This window comes from Anabrus simplex, chromosome 4, assembly GCF_040414725.1.
Source record: "Anabrus simplex isolate iqAnaSimp1 chromosome 4, ASM4041472v1, whole genome shotgun sequence".
NCBI classification, from domain to species: Eukaryota; Metazoa; Arthropoda; class Insecta; order Orthoptera; family Tettigoniidae; genus Anabrus; species Anabrus simplex.
In genome coordinates this window covers 128,878,347-128,902,090 of record NC_090268.1, presented here as the reverse complement: position 1 = coordinate 128,902,090, position 23,744 = coordinate 128,878,347, and the positions used below count along the sequence as shown (strand labels likewise).

The 23,744-nt window shown below is 40.5% G+C and overlaps 1 protein-coding gene across 4 annotated transcripts in view; it reads left to right on the top strand.

Moving 5' to 3' along the window:
• Positions 1 to 23,744, top strand: part of LOC136871693 (SUN domain-containing ossification factor) — a 338,199-nt gene that overhangs the window by 265,053 nt on the left and 49,402 nt on the right. For all 4 annotated transcript variants that reach the window (XM_067145204.2, XM_067145207.2, XM_067145206.2 and 1 more), the window contains one exon: positions 13,898 to 14,142. In XM_067145204.2, coding sequence (XP_067001305.2) covers positions 13,898 to 14,142 — 245 coding nt within the window. The remainder of the gene's footprint in view (positions 1 to 13,897; positions 14,143 to 23,744) is intronic.

The following is a 23,744-nucleotide window of genomic DNA, read 5'->3' as shown; positions in this document are numbered from 1 at the left end:
TTCACAACACCACAGAACAAATTGCCAAGGTCCTCCGCAAACACAATATAAAAACCGTGTTTGGCACCGCCACTAAAATTGCTCAGTCTGAGTAAAACCAAGGACAAATTGTCCCCACTTTTACATCCTAAGGTATACGAAATTCCCTGTACTTGCAGTAAGGTATACATCGGCTAAACGTGCTGGTCCATTGGTACCCGTATCAAGGAACATGAACGTAATATTCGTCTCGACCACCCAGGCAAATCGGCAATAGCTGAGCACGCTCTATCGTCGGGTCATGTCATGTTCCAAGATGCTCGAGCTCTTACCCACACTAGACACTACAGGTCCAGGATTATACAGGAAGGTGTGGAATCAATCAATCAATACTGATCTGCATTTAGGGCAGTCGCCCAGGTGGCAGATTCCCTATCTGTTGCTTTCCTAGCCTTTTCCTAAATGATTTCAAAGAAATTGGAAATTTATTGAACATCTCCCTTGGTAAGTTATTTCAATCCCTAACTCCCCTTCCTATAAATGAATATTTGCCCCAGTTTGTCCTCTTGAATTCCAACTTTATCTTCATATTGTGATCTTTCCTACTTTTATAAATGCCACGCAAACTTATTCGTCTACTAATGTCATTCCACACCATCTCTTCGCTGACAGCTCGGAACATACCACTTAAGTCGAGCAGCTCACCTTCTTTCTCTCAATTCTTCCCAGCCCAAACTTTGCAACATTTTTGTAACGCTACTCTTTTGTCGGAAATCACCCAGAACAAATCGAGCTGCTTTTCTTTGGATTTTTTCCAGTTCTTGAATCAGGTAATCCTGGTGAGGGTCCCATACACTGGAACCATACTCCAGTTGGGGTCTTACCAGAGACTTATATGCCATCTCCTTTACATCCTCACTACAACCCCTAAACACCCTCATAACCATGTGCAGAGATCTGTACCCTTTATTTACAATCCCATTTATGTCATTACCCCAATGAAGATCTTTCCTTACATTAACACCTAGATACTTACAATGATCCCCAAAAGGAACTTTCACCCCATCAACACCGTAATTAAAACTGAGAGGACTTTTCCTATTTGTGAAACTCACAACCTGACTTTTAACCCCATTTATCAACATACCATTGCCTGCTGTCCATCTCTCAACATTTTCGAGGGCATGTTGCAGTTGCTCACAATCTTGTAACTTATTTATTACTCTATAGAGAATAATATCATCAGCAAAAAGCCTTGCCTCGATTCCACTCCTTTACTCATATCATTTATATATATAAGAAAACATAAAGGCCCGATAATACTGCCTCGAGGAATTCCCCTCTTAATTATTACAGGGTCCGATAAAGCTTCACCCACTCTAATTCTCTGAGATCTATTTTCTAGAAATATAGCAACCCATTCAGTCACTCTTTTGTCTAGTCCAATTGCACTCATTTTTGCCAGTAGTCTCCCATGATCCACCCTATCAAATGCTTCACAGGTCAATCGCGATACAGTCCATTTGACGTCCTGAATCCAAGATATCTGTTATATCTTGCTGGAATCCTACAAGTTGAGCTTCAGTGGAATAACCTTTCCTAAAACCGAACTGCCTTCTATTGAACCAGTTATTAATTTTGCAAACATGTCTAATCAGAAAGAATGCCTTCCCAAAGCTTACATACAATGCATGTCAAACTTACTGGCCTGTAATTTTCAGCTTTATATCTATCACCCTTTCCTTTATACACAGGGGCTACTATAGCAACTCTCCATTCATCTGGTATAGCTCCTCCGACCAAACAATAATCAAATAAGTACTTCAGATATGGTACTATATCCCAACCCATTGTCTTTAGTATATCCCCAGAAATCTTATCAATTCCAGCTGCTTTTCTAGTTTTCAACTTTTGTATCTTATTGTAGATGTCATTGTTATCATATGTAAATTTTAATACTTCTTTAGCCTTAGTCTCCTCCTCTATCTGGACATTATCCTTGTAACCAACAATCTTTACATACTACTGCTGACTGAATACTTTTGCCTTCTGAAGATCCTCACATACACACTCCCCTTGTTCATTAATTATTCCTGGAATGTCCTTCTTGGAAACTGTTTCTGCCTTAAAATACCTTTACATACTCTTCCATTTTTCACTAAAATTTGTAGGACTGCCAATTATGCTTGCCATCATGTTATCCTTAGCTGCCTTCATGGCTAGATTCAATTTTCTAGTAAGTTCCTTCAATTTCTCCTCACTTCCACAGCCATTTCTAACTATTTCTTTCCAGTCTGCACCTCCTTCTTAGTCTCTTTATTTCTCTATTTTAATAAGGTGGGTCTTTACCATTCCTTACCTCCCTTAAAGGTACGAACCTGTTTTCGCATTCCTCAACAATTTCTTTAAACCCATCCCAGAGTCTGTTTACATTTTTATTTACCGTTTTCCACCGATCATAGTTACTTTTTAGAAACTGCTTCATGCCTGCTTTATCAGCCATATGGTACTGCCTAATAGTCCTACTTTTAAGACCTTCCTTTCTATCACATTTATTTTTAACTACGACAAAAACAGCTTCATGATCACTAATACCATCTATTACTTCAGTTTCTCTATAGAGCTCATCTGGTTTTATCAGCACCACATCCAGGATATTTTTCCCTCTGGTTGGTTCCATCACTTTCTGAATCAGCTGTCCTTCCCATATTAACTTATTTGCCATTTGTTGATCATGCTTCCTGTCGTTCGCATTTCCTTCCCAATTGACATTAGGTAAATTCAGATCTCCCGCTACAATTACATTTCTGTCCTTGTCGTTTCCTACTTAGCTGATTATCTTATCAAATAATTCTGAATCCGTGTCAGTGCTACCCTTTCCCGGTCTGTACACTCCAAATATATCAAGCCTATTATCTTTAGAAATGAGCCTTACACCTAGAATTTCATGTGTCTCATCTTTAACTTTTTCGTAGCTTACAAATTCTTCTTCACCAGAATGAATACTCCCCCTCCCACCATTCCTATCCTATCTCTACGATACACACTTCAGTTCTGTGAGAAAATTTCTGCATCCATTATATCATTTCTCAGCCATGATTCAACTCCTATTTTGCAATATCTGGTAAATATATATCTATTAAATTACTCAATTCTATTCCTTTCTTTACAATACTTCTACAGTTCAACACTAACAATTTTATGTCATCCCTACTTGATTTCCAGTTCCCTGTTCCCTTATCACCGCTCCCTAGGCCACCCTGTTTCCCTGAATGTACCTCCCTATTACCCTTCCAAACAAATTTCCTAACTTATACGTACCACTGCAGTTTATGTGAAGGCCATCTGAGCACAGATCCCCATCTCCTACCCAGCCATTAGGATCTAGAAATTTCACTCCCAGTTTCCCACATACGCACTCCATAGTCTCATTTAAATCCCCAATCACCCTCCAGTCAGTATCCCTCCTACACAGTATTCCACTAATAACAATCTCCGCTTTCTTAAACTTCACCCGTGCTGCATTTACCAGATCCCACACATCTCCAACTACCTATGTTGGTACTTACATCAGCTTGCCTTACGTTGTTGGTACCAATGTGAAACACTACCACTTTCTCCTTCCCCTCCTCCCTCTCTTCTTCTTTCCTCAACATCTGCCTCAACCTAATTCCTGGATAACATTTTATCCTGGTTCCCTTTCCTCCACACACTTTCCCCATGTGTCTAACGATGGAATCCTAACAATTTCAACAGGGACACTGGCTATCAGTTAGGTAATACCTGGTTGCCAGCCATGAAGGATTTACGTAGGTAGTTCCCTTCCCTGTCCCTTCACTATTGTTACTTTGTCTCTGTGTTTCTCAAATTCGTATGTTCCTCATTGCCGATGGTTCATTCCAGGCTTGTGTCAATGTCATACACCTGTCAGTGTCATATGTTACGTTTACATGTTATGTGACCCTCTTAGACTGATTCTGTTGGTTCAGTCAGCTTCCGCTTCGAACGCTACTGCTGTGCCACGTCCGGGGAGTCATCGGGTGACAAATGAACGTACCATTTCCACTTCTGTTATAACGTCTAAATTTCAAAAGTCATCATTTGAGAAGCCTTTCTTGTGGACAACATTTGGAGCACAACTAGTGTCGAGTGTTATGTAAGGTGTTGCTCATAGGATCAGTCGTGCTGCAGTAGCACCTTCTGGCCCAGTGAGAAAAGCAATGCCAAACTACCTCGCTCTTCATCTTGCCTAGTACGCCTCATTAGGGCTATGCCGTTGGTTTTTGCAGTTTCCCTATAACTGCGTAGCCATTGGGTGGTGGTATTTTAGGATCCAACCAGCCTATGGGCTGATGACCATACAGACAATTATCTTGTGGACAGTCATGATTTTCTTCTGATGACGCAGAGCACAGTTCTCTGCGAAACATAGAGAATTTCACCTTATTTTCTTGTCACGGCATAAGCCCAAAAGTCTATACAGTATCATGTCTATAAGTATGGGCCGTGAAAGCATCAATAGCCTATTGATGTTGATTCCCATAGGGAACCTGAAATATTTGTCCCGAATGAGTAAATTTATAATACCAATATAAATGATCCGTTAATGGGCATTAAAAATCTGCCAGAGTTTTGCTCCAGTGTGCTAAGTTGGGCTCATCAGTTGGTAAATAGCGCACATAGCGTGGAGGCCACTGTTTAGACTACTTGGTGCTGCTGGCAGTGCCAATGCACTATGAGTGACTGTCTCATTACCAAAAATTGATGCCTGCCTGGCCATCAGACGATATAGATGCTGATTCCCATAGGGAACCTGAAATTGCGTCTAGCAAATGATGTCGCTGCTACCTACTACCTTTCTAGCCAATTTCTATACCACTGGATGTTACTTGAGTCCTGCGACGAACAGCTTGTGAAATAAGGGAAAAATATACAAAATTTATAAATTATAAAAAAAGAGCTTTCATGAACTTAATTTACCTCGGTTTTAGTGAGAAGTTTGCATGGCACAAAAAGAAGGAGATAGAGAGAAATCCAAGCCAGAACAGTTAAGGGACGAGGGGAAGATCAGAGACCTCGAGCAAGTTTACCAGGACAAGAAGTTGAGAGTTAAGAGTAGTAGAAGAGAAGAAGATAAAGTGCTGGGAGAAATTTACTCAAAAACTGAAGGAAGACAGCGTAGGCAATATGAAACTATTGTTCAGAGTGATCAAAAACAAAAGGAATTCAGTTGAAACCATCAAAGCAATTGAGGATCCTAATGGAAACCTGGCCAGGAAAGAAGAGGACATCAGAGAGGTTCTGAGGAATCATTTTGATCACCTGTTGAACAGGACATAAGCAGATCAGAGAACAGAAGAACCAGCTGTTGAAACCTGCACAGAGGTACCTCCCATTACATGGGCAGAAACAGAAGAAGCTCTTAAGAAGATGCCGCAAGGGGAAATCCCCAGGAATCAATGAAGTCAGCACGGACATGATTAAAGCAGCAGGAGTTCAGGGTTTACAGTGGCTGCACTGAATGCTCAATGCAGTTTGGAAAGATGGCGAGATACCTACTGATTGGAGCAAGGGTGTTATTATCCCCCTGTTTAAGAAAGGAAATTGCCGCAAATGTTCCAACTACCGGGGAATAACACTCCTTTCTCATGGGCTTAAGGTTCTTGAGAAAATCTTACAGAGCAGAATGCGAGCCATCTTAGTCACAGTTTGAAGAGGAACAGTATGGCTTCAGGCCTAACAGGTCCACAACAGATCTAATCTTCAGTGTCCGTATGTTAATGGAAAAATATTGGGAAAAAGGCAAAGATACTGAGAAGGCATGTGATAGTATTGCAAGAGAGAAGATATGGGAATGCCTGAGAAAAAGGAATGTGCCAGAGGGAGTGGTGAGGAAAGTTCAGATGCTTTATGAGAACTGTACCAGCTGTGTGCGATTGGGTGACCGACATTCATCCTGGTTCAAGAATGAAAGTGGAGTCTAGCAAGGCATTGCACTATCCCAATTATTATCACCGTCATGGATGACATAATGAAGAACATCAAGAAAACCTGGTGAACTAAATGCAATGGCCTGGGGAGAAACTGAGGAACAAGTACAGTTGACTCAATGAATGGAAGGTTAAGTTCCAGGAGTTCAATCTCAAGATAAGCGAACTCAAAACAGTAGTGATGGCAATAAACAGAGAGGGACGATCGGCGAACATCATGCTGGGAAACCATCCACTAGAAAGTTTGGAAAGCTTTACATACCTCGGCAGTGTAATATCTTGAGATACACTAGCCACAAAGGAGGTGGCAAATAGAGTGCGGAAGAGCTCTCACTTTTACCAGCAAGTACTAACACTCCTCTGGGATCCCGAAGTACCAACAAAATCAAAGCTGGTGATGTTCAATCAGTACTTCATACCAATCTTAACCTATGGTATTGAAACCTGCACCCTCACTAAGAAAGACTCATCAAGGTTGCAGGCATCTGAGATGAAGTTCCTTAGGTCCACAATTCAAAAAATCAAACTGGACAAGTTGAGGAATGATGTGGTTAGGAAGGAAGCTGGGATTGTTACAGCATTGTTAGATTGGATCAGCATATCAGGCTGAGGTGGTTTGGGCATGTAATGAGGATAGAGCCAACAAGGACAGCATATGTTAACTTGGAGCGATATGTGGCAGGGAAAAGGATGGTGGGAAGACAAAGAACCCACTCGATGGACATCGTAAAGATGGTAATTGCGGATCGGGGAAGGACACTGGGGGACGTCATTAACAACAGAACGTATCTCAATAAGACAGAATGGAAGAGGCTCGCCAACAGTACCTGGGAAATTGGAACTGTAAAATGATGATGATGATGATGATTTAGTGAGAAGTTTACTATCCTGGATTAGTCATTTCTATAAAAATCAGACCTCTTCACTTCACCTTCTTGTAGTTTTGTATCCTTCAATCTGTTTATATTATTCTGGTACAGAATTTGCTATTTTACTTGGCTTTGCAATTTTTTTTTTTTTTTTATTTTTTTGTTGGGGAGTACTATCCTCTTCCATGCGCTGTTCTTTGTCTTCTGAAATCATGGTAGAACAAATGGAAACTGTGATCAAAAGCTTTCGGAATCACTTGACGAAATTTCAGCGGAGCTTTTAAAAGCAGGTACCAACCACTAGTACAACTGGCACAGCTCTTCAGTAACTTCTTCCAATGACACACGGTTCCAGAAGACTGGAAGAAGGGTGTTGTTGTATGACTATGACTACCCAAAGAAAGGTAACATTTATGATTGTGTGAATTACCGGCGCATTACACTTCTTTCAGTGCCTTGAAAAGTTTCCTGCACGATTTCTCAATGGCAACTGAAACAGTTACTCTGGCTTACAAAGTGGTGGTTCATGCTGTGAACGGATCTGTATCCTATGTAATATCATTGAGCAATACATTAAATACCCACTCTTAATTCTGTTGAATTAAAATATTTGACAGTATTCATTGTGAGTTGCTGTGGGCGATTCTCAAACTTACGGAGTACTGCAAACATTAATCACTTCGTTAGGAACATGAATCTCAATTCCTTCTGTAGTGTGAAGACTGTCAGGACATAGATTTCTTCGAGATCACCACCAGAGTTTTTTAAGAATGCATTCTCTTGCCAGTCTTATTTGTTATTTGTTTTAGATTGCTTTAGATTTGTAATGAGGAAGGCCACATCATACGGGAAAGAGGGTGTCAGTTGGACCATTGAAGGTTGGCTGATTGACTTTGATTTTGCAGGTGACCTTTGCTCTTGTGGCCAATGATGATACTAGACTTAAACATCACCACAGACCTAGATCGTGAAGCCAACATGATTATTCTGCGTATCAGCCCTTTCAAAACAAAACTTGTGAAGATTGGGGCTGGGAGCATACAAACCAGTCAACATTGGTACCACTTGGCTGGAAATGGTCCTTGATTCTCTTACTTAGTCATCTTGCAGAATGGTCAGGCACCAAAGTTTCGGCTTGTGTTGGGAAGACTGTAACGGTGTTTCATCAACTGATTCAGACTGCAGCTTCCATCTCTTTTAGCATTAAATTTAACTTCTTCTCAACCATCATTGTGCCAACTGCCATCTTTATGAGCAAAACTAGGAAGGTAAAGCCAGTTGGACTAGATGCCGACCACTGAATAGCTAGCTGTGAATATTGACCAAAGACATCAGATTTGTTGGGCTATCTTTGAATGAAGCAGATATCCTTACGAAAGATGGACAATGGTGGAGAGATACAATTACCTGTTGTGCATGACAGCATGGGAGGAACTGAGGCATCACCAACAGTAAATTTCTATCCAGTTCATAACCCATTCCTATCTGTGAAGTATTTCTCCATTTCATGTTTATCTCACATTCAACTCTTCCAAGACTGGAACGGAGTGATTACTCTGAACTCGTGGAGCTTTTTCAGTTGCTTGTCATGAACTTCATTCACTGTCATTTCAGAGTTGCAAGTCATCTTAGCAACTAAGATTTTTCTTTCTTCCTGTCAGTGAATTGAGTTTGTGAGTGTCCATTTTTTGTTATGTACTGGAAAGGAACAAACAGGTGCCAAAACAAAATGTGTTACGGGCATGAAAGAAACACATGGTATTATACTCTTATGTTTTCTTTTTCATGTTCCTTTCTCTATACTGTAATGCTCCTGTTACTGCTTTTCTTATCCAGCCATCTGTTCTTGCCTTCGAGTCGGTGAATAGTGCGAACTTGTTAAGATGGCTACTGGAGAGTCTTAAAACCTTGTGTGTCGGATTACCAACCTCGAGCTGTGCTACAGTGATTCCCATCTGTCATGAAAGCTAAAGCAAATCGCTTTCATTTCTGCAATTGGACCAACGTCAACTTCCATATTCTCTTTTCTCACCAGGATAATTTGTTAATGATGGAAGCCATTTCTTTTTAGTTTTGACAAAACTAATTTAGGATAAAATAAAATTCAGAAAATACTGTACCTGAAAAAGAAAACCTTTATTAACAGATTTACCTGAAAGAGATACTGTTAAATTAAAAATAGAACTTGTTTCATTCTTGAAAGAACATAATCAGATTCTATTGAATCACACTTTTAATTATTATTATTATTATTATTATTATTATTATTATTATTATTATTATTATTGTTGTTGTATTAAAAGGACTGTGAAGGACTCTGTTAAGAGAGAAGACTGGAACAGAAAGCAGATCGAATGACTGGCAATGGAGAGGCTTATAGGAATTCTCTCTCTCTCTCTCTCTCTCTCTCAAGAGGATTTGTCACATTAAGTAAATTTTCAGGGAAATTAAGAAAATAAATAAGATAATAATCAAAAGAGTACAATTATGTGGCCATGTTTATTGATTTCAGGAAGGCATAAGATTGTCAACCGAAAATCATTACTAAATGTTCTAGAAGAGTTTCGGGTAGATTACATGTCTAGAAACCTGGTCAAACAAATGCTCGCCAACAGTGTTGAAATTGAAATTCATGGATGAGATCTGGAACTGTTCATGATCAAAACAGGTGTCAGACAAGGTGATGGACTATCCTACTCCTCTTCAACTGTGTTCTGGAAAAGGTCATTTGAGAATGAAGGAAAATCTTGAGGCAAGAAGAAATAAACCAAGATCGGTTCGGACTTGGTCTCAAACTCAAGAGGGGTGTACTACATTGACTGCCTGGCCTTCGCGGATGACTTAAGTCATTTTTACTAACGATAGTTATCAGCAATCGGTAAGATCACTAAGCTGACGGAAATAGCCGAGAAATTAGGAATGCATATATTCTTTGAGAAAACAAAATATGACTAACATCAGTGATGAATCAGACTGGTGTGGGAAGATTATACGAATCAAACATTTCAGATATTTGGGTGAGGTGATTCAGCAGAATGGGTTAGAAGAGAAGCTATTAATGTCAGGATCTGGAAGTTAGACCAGGCATTCCAGCTCGCAAAGAACATGTACAAGAGGACAATGCGTATAGGAAACAAGTTCAGGCACTACAACACAGTTGTTAAAACAGAGGGATTATATGCATCAGAAACCTTGACCGTTAGCAGACTGGGACATGTCAGTCAGCAGTGCCCCAGAAGGTCAAAGTTAATGACAGGGTAAAATTTAGACAGACATATAGTAAAAGGGTATCAAGTTGTTAAGATAGAATCAAAACCCAAAAGACTGAGGTCCTCTACCCAAAGAGCACTAGAAGCATGTCAAAGCTGGGAAAGAAAGAGATCTAAGACACTGCAATGAAAACCAATTTTGGTATCATGCAGTCAATAGAACTTAAACTCTCAAAAATATATACTGTATGTATTTCGTGCGGTGGAGCATGCTAATTTTCCAGGGCATGAACAGTGTATTGCTGGATCAAGTACAGAAAGAGGGGTTTCAACTCAGTAATTTTAAGTCAGTTTAAGAACTAAATTTATTCAGAAATATCAATCGCCTTTACAAGTGTATATGATCTGGGTCGTCATCTTCCTGGCGTCGTCCTCGGCATGGCACCACATTCCCACATCGGCCACTATGTACCATGGAACCACGATTCCACATTGGCGGCTTTACACCATGGCACTTTGATCCAGCGTCGGTAGATCTTGAAGTTCTGGATGGTCTTGATGCAGGGTCACCTCACTTGCTATTGACTTTGTATGAGTGCCCACATTTATAAAGTTCTCCCAACCACAGTCAGTGTGTTTACTATGTTCCAAACACAGTTAACTGTATTAGCTGCTTATCACAGAGTTCAGCTCAACTGTCACTTGAAATCGAACACTTATTTGAAGAAAAAGGGGAACTCAAATTAGGAGTGAACTTGCGGTTTCTTGCCACTTAAATAAAATAATACAGAGTTCAAATGTCCTTGAGAACAGGTGGTGACTTGCCACGCAAAAGTAATTTTTAAATAACGAAAGGGTTTATCTGTTACACGAACACTGCTAATTTGAATGAGTGTGTTAATGAAAGCAGACACTGCTTTTAAGCACTGAACTATTATCAGTGGCGTATCAGTGATGTATGCTGGGATCAAGATGTGGGCTACCACTAGACATAGGTTATCACTTTTTTATGGTTGGTTTAGTGATATGTAAAGCCTTCTGAGTTTTGAGCTGCAGCCAATAGCCAACGAAGTAGCCTGCTATGTTGTCAAGGCTGCTTCACAAGCTACTTCCCTGGCTTCTGCTACTGTTAGTACTCAACCCCCGATCAGTGGCGATCATACCCTAAGGTTTAGCAAATTACAGTCCGGCTTGTGGCTAAATGGATAGAATGCTTGCCTTTAGTCCGATGGCCCCGGTTCAATTTTCAGAATCAACTCCCTCATACTGTTAATTCCCCTGACTTGGGGATTGGGTGTTTGACTTCTTCGCCATTCATTTCGTCCTCGTTCGGTCACCACCAAGCCTATACAGATGCCATGCACCATTATTATTATTATTATTATTATTATTATTATTATTATTATTATTATTATTATTATTATTACAGTAGAATTCCAATAGTCCGGAACGCCTGATGGTCCGGCACCATTCCAGGAATTTTTTATGTTATCTTTTAATAATGATCTCTCATCAACAATTTGATGCATTATTTATCGAAACCAGTCTAAGTGTTTTTTTTATTATTTCAAAGTTAATAGTGCAAATGTATCTGATACAATCCATTTGTTACACACTGACTTACTTAAATACCTCTATCTCTGGAAATATTCAGTGTAGAAGGCTGTGTGCTATACTGAGTACTGAAAAGCCAACTATATGATAAAAAACAGGTTTCAAACATTGAATGTGTGGGCCATGTTCAAAAACATGCCTTCAAAAATTGATGCAAACAGAAGGAAAAGAGAAGTTTTAGATGGAAAGACTCTAAATGGTAAAGGAAGACTTACAGATAAAAACATCGATTAACTCCGGCATTGTTATGGAATGGCAATAAGAAACAACACGTTTGAAAAGAGGAGTATGTTATTAAACTAATGATTCTGCTGATCAACATTTTGCTGCAAAACGCCGTGTTACAGCTGTTTTCGCTGTACGCCTTAACCTATATCATAGTAAGAGGTACCGCCCGATAGTCTGGCCTTTTCGGTAATCTGGCACCGGGCCGGTCCCGAACGTGCCAGACTATCGGACTTCTACTGTATTATTATCATTAATTATTATTATTATTATTATTATTATTATTATTATTATTATTATTATTATTGTTATTAAATAAAAATGTTGAATTTTACAGCGATCGTACCCATCGTTCACTGGTTAATTAGCTTCGTCGGGAGATCAGTGGTGGTGTCCAACCCATGATCATGGGTTTGATTCCTATCAACAAAACAGAACACTAAACCTGAAACATTGCATTTCATGTTAGCAGATCTACAAATAAAAGGAAAACTTTATTGCTCCTATAACAGCCCTGCAGTGTCTTCCTACAAGGATGTAGAAGTAAATAGGAGTGAAATACCAGCACTCTGTTATCAATATAATTAAGTTGCAAGTATGAGGTGAGGAAGTACATACGATGAGTAAACACATGGTTGATAGTTAGCAGTGGCGATCTGACGGATCGAAGTCTAGCACACCTATCCCCATCGGTCCCCGTTCCTATCCAATATACAGCAGCAAGCCATGCAGGGTGAGTCGAGGGGAGAGGGGCGAGAGTCTGGGCTGCAACATCAGTTTCCGATGTCTTGCTCTCAGAAATACGTGCAACATTTTTTCTCACTGCTCTCAAGTTTTGTAAATGGAAAAATGTGTCAGATGAAGCTTACATTGTGTGTTTTAGACTTCCATCATTCACAATTGAGGTTTTGGCTTCACTGATAACCTTGGTTGCCCTCAGTATATGCCACTGATTATTATAATCTTGTAGAAAATGTTCTATGACGCAGTTCTAGAAAAAAGCTGTTCGGATATAAACAGTCTATAATGTTACTTGTCATGATATCGCAAATATTCACATGTAGATTTGAAGTTATATCCTTTACACTGGATTAAAGAAATAAAAGTTATTTCTTGTGAAAAGTTTATTTGCCTATGCAAATAAACTAAGTGAAAGCTGACTGTAGTACTGAAATATTTGAAGTTCAAATGACTTTCGCTCTTGGAAAGAACTATCACTGTTAGTACACTCAGTGGTGCCTAGTTAAGAAGTGCATAAAGAAGAGACCTAGACAAGAACATGGTGTTCGATGAGGAATGGAAGAAAAATTGAGTAGCAAAACCATCTTTGTAAAGGGCACCAGAGCTCTTGGTGGAATGGGAAGTAGAGGCAGCTTCCATTGTCTGTAACTTCAGCAGTAAGTGGGATAGAATGGTTAGCTCTATGCTCAGCTGTCCTTTCTCCCCAGGAATTTGCCTGGTACTTATTTTTGGTGTAAGCTGAGTGACCTGCGGGGCTACATCCGTCTCCAGAAGTAGAAAATTCATTTAAATATTTCAACTTCTGGCAGGGAGACAAACCTTATATCCTTCCGGAAGAACTGAACACACCTTAACCACCTCGGCAACATGGTAAAATAGAAGAAACAATATTTGCCCCAATAAGGTTGCATATGGATGAGGAAAATAGTGATGGTTGTGGTGGTGGTAATGACCAGTAAAAATTGCATACTACTTGGAGCAACTTTCTTTTTTCTCTGAGAATCTAAGAATAAAGGAAGAAGCTTCCTGCATTGGTTGACAGAGGGGTATCATGGGTGTAAAGTACTTGCAGAATAAGTTGGGAACCTGAATCTCCACACACTGTGGACTCGTATTCCTCTACAGCAGATGACTTGCGATAATACTTGTCTTCTTGTATTTCTGACTCTGCTTTATGTACCTTTTTCACATCTTTGATGTGATTCCTATTTCAGATTGACTGTTTTCTTATGTTATCTGTAGCTTAACCACCAAATTTGTGTGTTAACAGTTGCAGTGAACACCAATGGTAGTTCCGCCCCCACTGCCAGTTCAAGCCGGGCTGGAGGAGCATTAAAACTGCGTTCCAAGAATTATGCATCACCGGATTGTGGAGCTAAGATAGTGGCAACTAACCCGGAAGCTGCTAGTGCATCCTCAGTTCTTTCCCCTTCAAGGGACGAATATCTCCTCAATACCTGCACCAGTCGTATTTGGTTTGTCGTTGAACTGTGTGAAGCTATCCAAGCAAAGAAGGTAATTCATACATTTATGCTGCATCCTAGTGGTATTTGCTGGAAATAATTTATTTTTGAAATGTGTGTTATAATGAAAGAGCATTACATCAGATGGTTGGATCATGATATAATCTTGATAATTTCTCCATTCTAGCAAGCCAGGTACAGGTATGATGAATTAGCCTCTTCCAGTTTGTTTGATCCAGCCATATTTGCTGTTAGTTTTTTGTTGCCATTCTATATCTGTCTTTGCTAAGTCTCTCCAGATTTGTTTTTAGACCTTCCTCGTGTTCTTTTGCTTGGGACAATCTCGTTAAAATAAATTCTTTGGGTCCTACTGTGGGCCATTCTCTTCATATGACCATACTACTTCAGTCTACCCAGTTCCTATGTGTCCAACAAACTCTTTCCCAAATTTCTTTGTTCCTTATTTTGTCTCTTCTTCTGGTTATCTGTAAACAAGATCATAAGAACTTCGTTTCATTTGCTTGGAGTCTGTTGTCTGGTAGCGGATATCCTATTATGATAATACAATTTGTTGAATTGTTTGTAAGGAGATCAAAAACTAAATGGGAGCAAAAAAAGCTGAAGAAAACATGCAATTGTTGTAAAGACCGTGGAAATGAAAACTTGCCCCAACGACAGGTATGTGCTAGTCTTGCTTCAGCTACATTGCTGTGTAGTCTGTCTTAAACTGAGTGAGTTGGCCATGCAGTACAGGTTGTATTGCCGTAAGCTGGCATTTGAGAGATGGTGGATTCGGACCCCACCATTGGCAACTATGAAGATGGTTTTCCATACTTTCCCATTTTTACATCAGGCAAATGCCAGGGCTATACCTTAATTAGGGCTTCAGCTGTTATCTTCTCAACCCTAGACCTTCACCACTCCAGCATTGCCTAAAATATGTATAAAGAAATCTGAAATAAGGATAAACTGGTAAAAGGACTGGAATGTATCTCTAATAAGATGACCATTAATACTCGTCAGAAATACAGTGCTAAAAAAGAAAGTTTTGCATATTCTGGATTATTTTTCTGTGTATTTTTAAATACACTGTACAGTATGAAGGATACACATTAAAAAAAAATAAAAAAAAAGCTGACTCCTTGCCTGAATGGTCAGCATGGAGGTCTTTGGTTCAAAGGGTCACGGGTTCGATTCCTGGCCAGGTCGGGGATTTTCATCGCGCATGATTAATTCTTCTAGCTGAGAGACTGGGTGTTGTATTTGGCCCGACATACTCCTCTTCATTTTCAGACTACAAACCATCACAGAAACATCCCTCCTCATAGGGTTGGCATCAGAAAGGGCATCCAGCCGTGAAACAAGGCCAAAGCCACATGTGCAATGCATTTTTCATGCATAACCTTACAGGTGTGGGAAAAGCAGTAGATGATAATACAAAGAATAGCTATGTAAAAGTAAAAGCAACAGAAATGCAACAAAAGCACAAAGTTGGTAATGTGGATTTTGAGCTCAAAATAATAATTCGTGTGTAAGATCAGTACAGTCTCTAGGTACTTCAGGCCCTGAGGCGTGCTTCAACATGATGAGGCATATTTAGCATCAAAGAATCCAACTTCTTTGGGGCAGATCATCCCACTCTTGTGTAGCAGATTCAATTGTTGCTAAATGTTAGCAACAGTATTGTGATGGTGGGCAGTTACTCACTTCAGTTCATGCCATTCATGTTTAGCACAGTTCATGGCGGCAGAATATCTCGCCCACACCATTCGCTGTATGCCATGCATCTCAAGGAACTGACGGACCACTCCGGCTTGATTGGCATGTGCGTTATCATAGACTAGTGTAAAGTCGTCTTGAACAGTTGCAACAATTTATGTAACTACTGGTTGGAGGATGTTGCCTTCGTATATCAGACCAGTCATGTTATCCTGGGTAGAAATTATAGATGTATGCCGACCAAATATGATCCCTCCACAAAATATGATGGAACCCTCCTTGCTGCTGATGGTGTTCCTCCATGATGAAGGGCTTGTTCCAGCCCTCACCAGCTCATCTCCAGACTAATGGTCCTGCTGTATGGGTGCAAGTGTATGGTGACCTCACCAGAAAAGAGTCCGACTCGTTGGCTGAACGGTCAGCGTACTGGCCTTCGGTTCAGAGGGTCCCGGGTTCGATTCCCGGCTGGGTCGGGGATTTTAACCTTAATTGGTTAATTCCAATGGCACGGGGGCTGGGTGTATGTGCTGTCTTCATCATTTCATCCTCATCACAACACGCAGGTCGCCTATGGGAGTCAAATAGAAAGACCTGCACCTGGCGAGCCAAACCCGTCCTGGGATATCCCGGCATTAAAAGCCATACGACATTTCATTACCAGAAAAGAGCATACATTTGCACTGTTTCTGATGTCATAGGCTGAGTTCTGTTGCATGCCTTACACAAGCTGGTTTGGTTTAAGAGGAGCTTTTGGAACAGGCCACCTTGATGTAAGTCTCCCCCATCTTGCAGTCTATTTTGCACTGTCTGATCTGACTCATTAATTCTGGTAACCTCCGGAAGATCCTGGTGGAACAAGGTGGCAGTAATAGTGCACCTACGTGCTGAAAGCAACAAGCTGTTTTGCTTCCCTTCCATTGTTGATCAGCAACTGTCTCTCCCTGAACCTTTTCCAAACTCCGATGACATCCCTTTAACTTGCTCTAATACGAATGGAGACATCCACTTCTGACAGAAATATCTTCTCTTACCAAAGTTTACTGATCCAAGCAAAGCCTTGGATTACTTGGATTACTGTTATGTTATAAAAGGAAAAGATGCCCATTTCACCAAAGATATAATAGAGATTTTAAAACTCCAGCAGTATCAAGGTGAACTTGCTAGGCACTCGGTTCAGTTTGCGTTTCTGTTGTGATCTGCGTAGGAAGTCAAAAGGTAGAAGTTACGTATGCAAGTGTTACATACGTGAATCTGAAAAGTATATATAACATCCTAAATGCTTTTGTAATTTTATTAAAAGCAAAGCTAATAACAGGACATCCGCTCAACAGATATTGTAATGGTAATCTTTTAACTAGTGCTCAGAGCATTACTGACTCGTTTTCATCTCATTTTAAAAGTATGTATATTGTTCAGGTACTATACCTTTTATATTCACTGTTGGTGGAAGAATCTTAAAAACTTATCTACTTTTATCAACTGACTTCGTTGATGAAGTACAGAAGAACACTAAATAATTTGAAACCAGGAAAGACAAGTCGTGACGGTATACCTCTGTATTTGTTCAGAGGTTGTGCCAATTTGCTTAAGTTTACTTCGTCTCATACACAGGGTGGTTGGAAACAACGTGAACTGGGTATGTGAGCGTTTGAGAGTTGGGCATACTGATAAATAATTTGCAAGAAATAATTTATCATTGCTGTTATAATTTTATCAGCTGCTTAAGTTATCACAGGCGAATTCAAATGGACTTCACGTGGTGGTGTTGCTAAATCTGCCCATGGCTTAAGACCTGCTTGGGAGCACCATTCAAAGAAAAAACTTCATCTTGGGAGGGATCTGAACATGGACCTTCGAGCTGACAGGATAGCGCCTTACCAAGTATGCTGTGGTGACACCGGCTGAAATCCACGGTGTGTTTGTGCTTGACCTTGATTTCTCGGCATGACTCTCAAGCCGGTTTAAGCCACGTGCAGATTTAGCAACACAGTCTTGCAAAACCCATTTGAATTCGCCAGCAATGCGATCTGATTGCCTCACTTAAGCAGCTGATAAAATGACAATGGTGCTGGAAATGGAATAATATTTTTTCAAATTATCAGTTTGACCAGCCCTCTAATGCTCAAATCCCTGGTTCACGTTGTTTCTGATTACCCTGTATAATTTAATACTAACAACTCAAATTTGTGGAAATTGAGCCGAATTTGACCCATTTTAAAATTGGGTGATATTACATTTATTGAAAATTGTGGGCCAGTTTCTGTTATTTGTGCTCCTGCAAAGGTTCTGGAACAGATTTTATATTTTTGTGTATTTTACCATGTTAAACCTTATGTATTACAATGCCAGCATGGATTTTACCCTCACCGATCAACTTCTACCAACCTGATTAGCATTGTTCAGTGTGTTTTTTAATACAGTGGACAGGCATTTGATAAATTGGATCATAAATTGGTAGCATTGGGCTTTTCTCAAGAAATGTTTAAATTTACTACCTCATATCTCTTTTGTAGAACAATGTTTGTTTTCTTAATGAGGCTAAGACCTATGTTTTCAGTGTTAATTCTGGTGTGCCTCATGGGTCCACTGTTTTTTTTCTTCTGATATTTATAAATGATTTTCTAGATATTGTACAGTTCTCTAATTGTTTATCGGTCGAGTTGGCCATGCGGTTAGGGGCATGCAGCTGTGAGCTTGCATCCGGGAGATAATGGGTTCGAACCCCACTCTCGACAGCCCTGAAGATGGTTTTCTGTGGTTTCCCATTTTCACACGAGGCAAATGCTGGGGTTGTACCGTAATTAAGGCCACGGCTGCTTCCTTACCACTCCTAGTCATTTCTTATCCAATCATCGCCATAAGACCTACCTGTGTCGGTGCGACATAAAGCAAGTTCTAAAAATAAAATAAAAAATTGTTTGTTGCACACAATGTTAAGTTGTTCAAGGAAATTAGTAACTACACAGTTCAAGAAAATTAAAGGAACATGTTTTTGAATCTATGCCATGCTCCACAAAACAATACCTCACACCCAGGCATATTACTAACTAAACCTTTATTCTTCACTGTTGAAGTATACAAAAGAACATTGATGGATTCACATTCATTTTCAGAACACAAATGGAAATATCCGAACAGGGGCGGAAACAAAGTGATAGTCCTCCAGGGTGGATTTTTATCGCAGTTGGTGAGCTTCAGTATGGTGTATGTCCTCTATGAGCATTTATCACAGCTTGGCACCTACGTGGCATGCTCCGTATGTAGATGGAGGTCATGTTGCGGTATCAGGTCCCTTCCTTGAATCGGAGCCTGCTCGAGGTCTTGGAGAGTCTGTGGTGGAACAGGACGCCCATGAACACTTCTGTCAAGCCTATCCCACACATACTCGATGGGATTAAGGTCGGAACTCACTGCTGACCATTCCATCTCTTGAATGTCCAATTCTCGCAAGACAGCTCTGATGTGCGCTACATAAGCCCTGGCATTGTCGTGCACAAGTACGAATTCAAGACCAACTCCGTATGCAGCAACCAACAGACGCTGTAGCAGTGTCGCTCGATGTTCCCTGCAGCGGTAAGATTACCACGGACGACGACAAGATCCATACGGCCATCCATACTGATGCCACCCCACACCATCACAGAACCTTGTCTGAATCGGTCGCCGTCCTGGACAACATTCGGCATGCACTACTCACCACGGCATCTCCATACACGTTGATGTCCATCATGCTGTGTCAGGGGAAATCTGCACTCATCTGTGAACAACACAGGTCTCCATTGGCGAAGTTGCCAGTTGACGTGGGTACGGGCAAACAGAAGGCGAGCTACGCGATAGTGCTGTGTTAAATGGGGCAGTCGAACATGATGTCTGGGTCGTAAGGACATTTCTCTTAACCTGTTCCTTACTGTCTGGTCAGACACCACGACTCCAGTGACCCTCTTGAGGTCTTGCTGCAGTTCTCTGGTAGTTGCTGAACGATGCCGCAACACACAGATGGTCAGATATGTCCTCCTGTGGGGTCGTCTTGCGTCACGACCTTGTCCAACCCTCCTTGTGAACTGACCTGTCTCATTGTAGCTATTCCACAAGCGTTGAATGACTGATGGAGAGACCTTGAGCTTGGGATAGTACTCTGCAAAACCTCTTTCCTCTGGACGTTGTTGCCTGATGTGATCTTTGTTTCCATTTGTCCTTTACTTCTCTCTATGTGGGATGATAATAAGCCTATTTTCAATATCCTGTTCATGCTGAATATTACTGCCCTACAATCCAACATATCATTACTTCCTGAAATATGTCTTAATTTACTGAAGAAATTCTCTATGGAATGGCTGTTAAATGTTCTTGTTAGTACAAAATGAAATCCAGAGGACAGAGGTACTTGATACATTTAACGGTTGAAGAAGTCAGTAGAAATGCTTCATACGTTTCTTTTCTCAGAAACCCACTAGCCATTTCTTCACTGCATGTTTTAATTTCTGCCAGGTACCAAGACAGTCTCTCATCGCTTATGTCATAAAAGTGCATTTTCTGTTCATGATGGTGTGGTGTTTGTATCATGAACATTGAACCATTCCGTTATGAATTTCAAAAAGGTAATAGTTGCCCGCCTGGTGGCAATGATCATTAATACATTGAAGTCTAAATGGTCTGACACCGTAGTTAGCCGGTTCGAGTCCCAATTTGTCAATAAAATTTTCACCATCAGAATGTTGGCTGGCAGGGTAGGGGAGGTAGTGGTATACTATTTCTAATCACTAGATTCTGTGCCAAAAGCCTGGATTCAATTCCAAACCTCTCCGCAGTGCTCATACAGAGTGAGGGCATATGCCACTGTTGATAGTGATTCGTCCTTTGGATGGAGATGTTAAGCCTTGAGCAGACCCCTTCGTGGTCTTCGACAGGAGTAGGGCTATGTGCTGGCACTGGGCTTCACGTTTTCCCTTCGTACTATCATATATCACATAATTCATTCAATCTCATTAACTCCTCTGATGAGGTTAACGTTAGGAAGGGCATCCAGTCATAAAAATCCACAACAACAGATTCATCTCGCCTCATACCAGACCCCGTCGAGAAACAGGACAAGGATTGGACACAAACGAACAATAGTTACACCGCAATTCTAGAAAGCTTGTGCTTTCAACTGGGAAGGGGCTGATGACCTTAGATGTTAGGCCCCTTTAAACAACAAGCATTATCAACTGGGAAGAATTTTCCTTCAGGTATTCCAGAACAGTGATGATCTCTGTAGAGGATACTTTTTTCGCTCTTTTTACATTCATCTTCTCGAAGTTTGTAGGTTTGTAGGAACAGGCTTTATTACTTCCTTTGATTGCAACTCATACAAGTTTCCTAGATGCCTTCCTGTTATTTCTTCATGTCTTTCTGTTTATCTTTTCTAGAAGTAAGTTTCTAACATTCTTCAGTATGTGGTACTGGTCGAAAGCTAGAAATAAAGGTCTGCTTTGGTCTTCCACATGACATATTTGTGGTTTTATTGCTTTTCCTTCGGACAATTGTCCCATCATATTTGTATTAATACCATTATAGTTGGTCTGTTATTGGACATTATAAATTTTCCAGCTAACTCATTCCTGGTTGCCAGCATTTTGCCCCATTGTGCTAAGTTGGGCTCATCACTTGGTAAATAGCACACCCACTAAGACGCATGGCTTGTGCATAAAACCAGGAATGAGTTAGCTGGAAAATTTATAATGTACAATAATGGACCAACTATATTGGCTTTTTAAATTTACTCATTCAGCACAAATATTTCAGGTTCCCTATGGGAATCAACATCTATATATTTGCATTTTTTTTTTGCTAGGGGCTTTACGTCGCGCCGACACAGATAGGTCTTATGGCAACGATGGGATAGGAAAGGCCTAGGAGTTGGAAGGAAGCGGCCGTGGCCTTAAGGTACAGCCCCAGCATTTGCCTGGTGTGAAAACGGGAAACCACGGAAAACCATTTTCAGGGCTGCCGATAGTGGAATTCGAACCTTCTATCTCCCGGATGCAAGCTCACAGCCGCTTGCCTCTACGCGCACGGCCAACTCGCCCGGTATATATATTTGCAGTAGTGTCATGATTGTCATTAACTAACCTCAGTATTACTAAACTACAAGCCTCCGCTTGTTTAATTACTGACATCGTTAGGGCGTGAGGTTCGAGGCCAGAAGGTTTCTTTGAGTAGTAGTATGCCATAGGAATTGTGTAGCCATTTATCAGAAAACCAATAAATGGTTCGCAAGTACTGTCCTATTTTTCTCTCTCATATTGAAAATTAGGTACATCATTTTCACTTTTAAGAGCTTTTGTATGTGCTGAAGTGTCCCTAGGACCAAAAAAAAAAAAAATGTATCTGGTTTCTTATCGTACTGTAGCTGCTGTTTGATAGAGATCTCATCAATAATTAGAGAACACATTATTTAGACTTCATTCAGCCTTTCCTGTTTTGCTTGAAGCCTGGCTTTCACTAGGTTTGGTACACCTGTTTCAGATGATGTATCCCCTATACAGCAGCTCGATGTGCTCCTTAATGTGAATTTAACAAAGTGCTTCTAGCAAAGTTGTACAGTTTGATCCAAAATAAATGAACATTTTATGCTGGAGGGGTTATGTTCGTCAATTTCTAGCATGGTTCTTAAATATGCATAGTGATGGTTGTCATATTGGTGCAACTGCCTCCTCTGGTATTCTGCCTCCATCTGTAATTACATTTTTTAAATATTTTATTCGTAGTGACGATAAACGCTTTGCAGCACTCAAATTACTGTTAGATTCACTTTTCGTCTGAACTTCAGTGGACTTGTTATTATGATCTGTCAGATTGGTACATTGTTCGTCATGTGGGTTTTCATCACCTCTTCCTGATCCTGGCGTAGCAGTAACATCATTATTGCCTTGAACTATGTATTCATCGTCAAACTTACTGATTTCTCGATTGTTGTAGCCATGAGGTCCAGTAGGTCAGTACGGCAGCATCTTATAGTTGTTATTGCTCTATTACTTTACATACATAAGGCCTACAGATGTACAGAATAATTAAAAGTAATAAAAAAAAATGAAACACATTTAATACAATTGAATCCACACAACAGAAATACATACCTTGCATTCCTAAAGTACGATTCTTATTCACTCGTAGCCAATCTGTAAGAAACTAGTTCACAATCACAAACACTTCGTTAATCACCGAAATGTGTGTATTAACGAGAGAAATTCTCACCTATTGGAACTAAGTAAAATGCCAAGAGGGATGATATTCTAGCACCCCTGTGAGCAAAACTTAAACTATGAGCTGTTTGCTGTTCAGCATGGAAGTGGAGGCAAGTGGCAAGGAGATGAGCATAGCAGACGGTGATACTTTATCCTACAAATTGCATTGTAATCCAGAGCTCTTTAACAAACATCAAACTAAGACAGTACATCCACCTGATTGTATAGTATAACGCAGAAACATGAACACCCAGGAAGACCGACCGAGAAAACGTTGATATCTTCATAAGGATATTGATGCATCGAATTCTGAGCTATCAAAGATGGAGGAGAGTGGAACTAGAGGACAAACAGAGATATACACTATGTGATCAAAAGTATCCGGACACCTGGCTGAACATGACTTACGAGTTGCGTCGCACCCTCCATCGGTAATGCTGGAATTCAATATGGTGATGACCCACCCTTAGCCTTGATGACAGCTTCCACTCTCGCAGAAATACATTCAATCAGGTGCTGGAAGGTTGCTTGGGGAATGGCAGCCCATTCTTCATGGAGTGCTGCACTGAGGAGAGGTAGCGATGTTGGTCGGTGAGGCCTGGCATGAAGCCGGCATTCCAAAACATCTCAAAGGTGTTCTATAGGATTCAGGTCAGGACTCTGTGCAGGCCAGTCTATTACAGGGATGTTATTGTCGTGTAGCCACTCC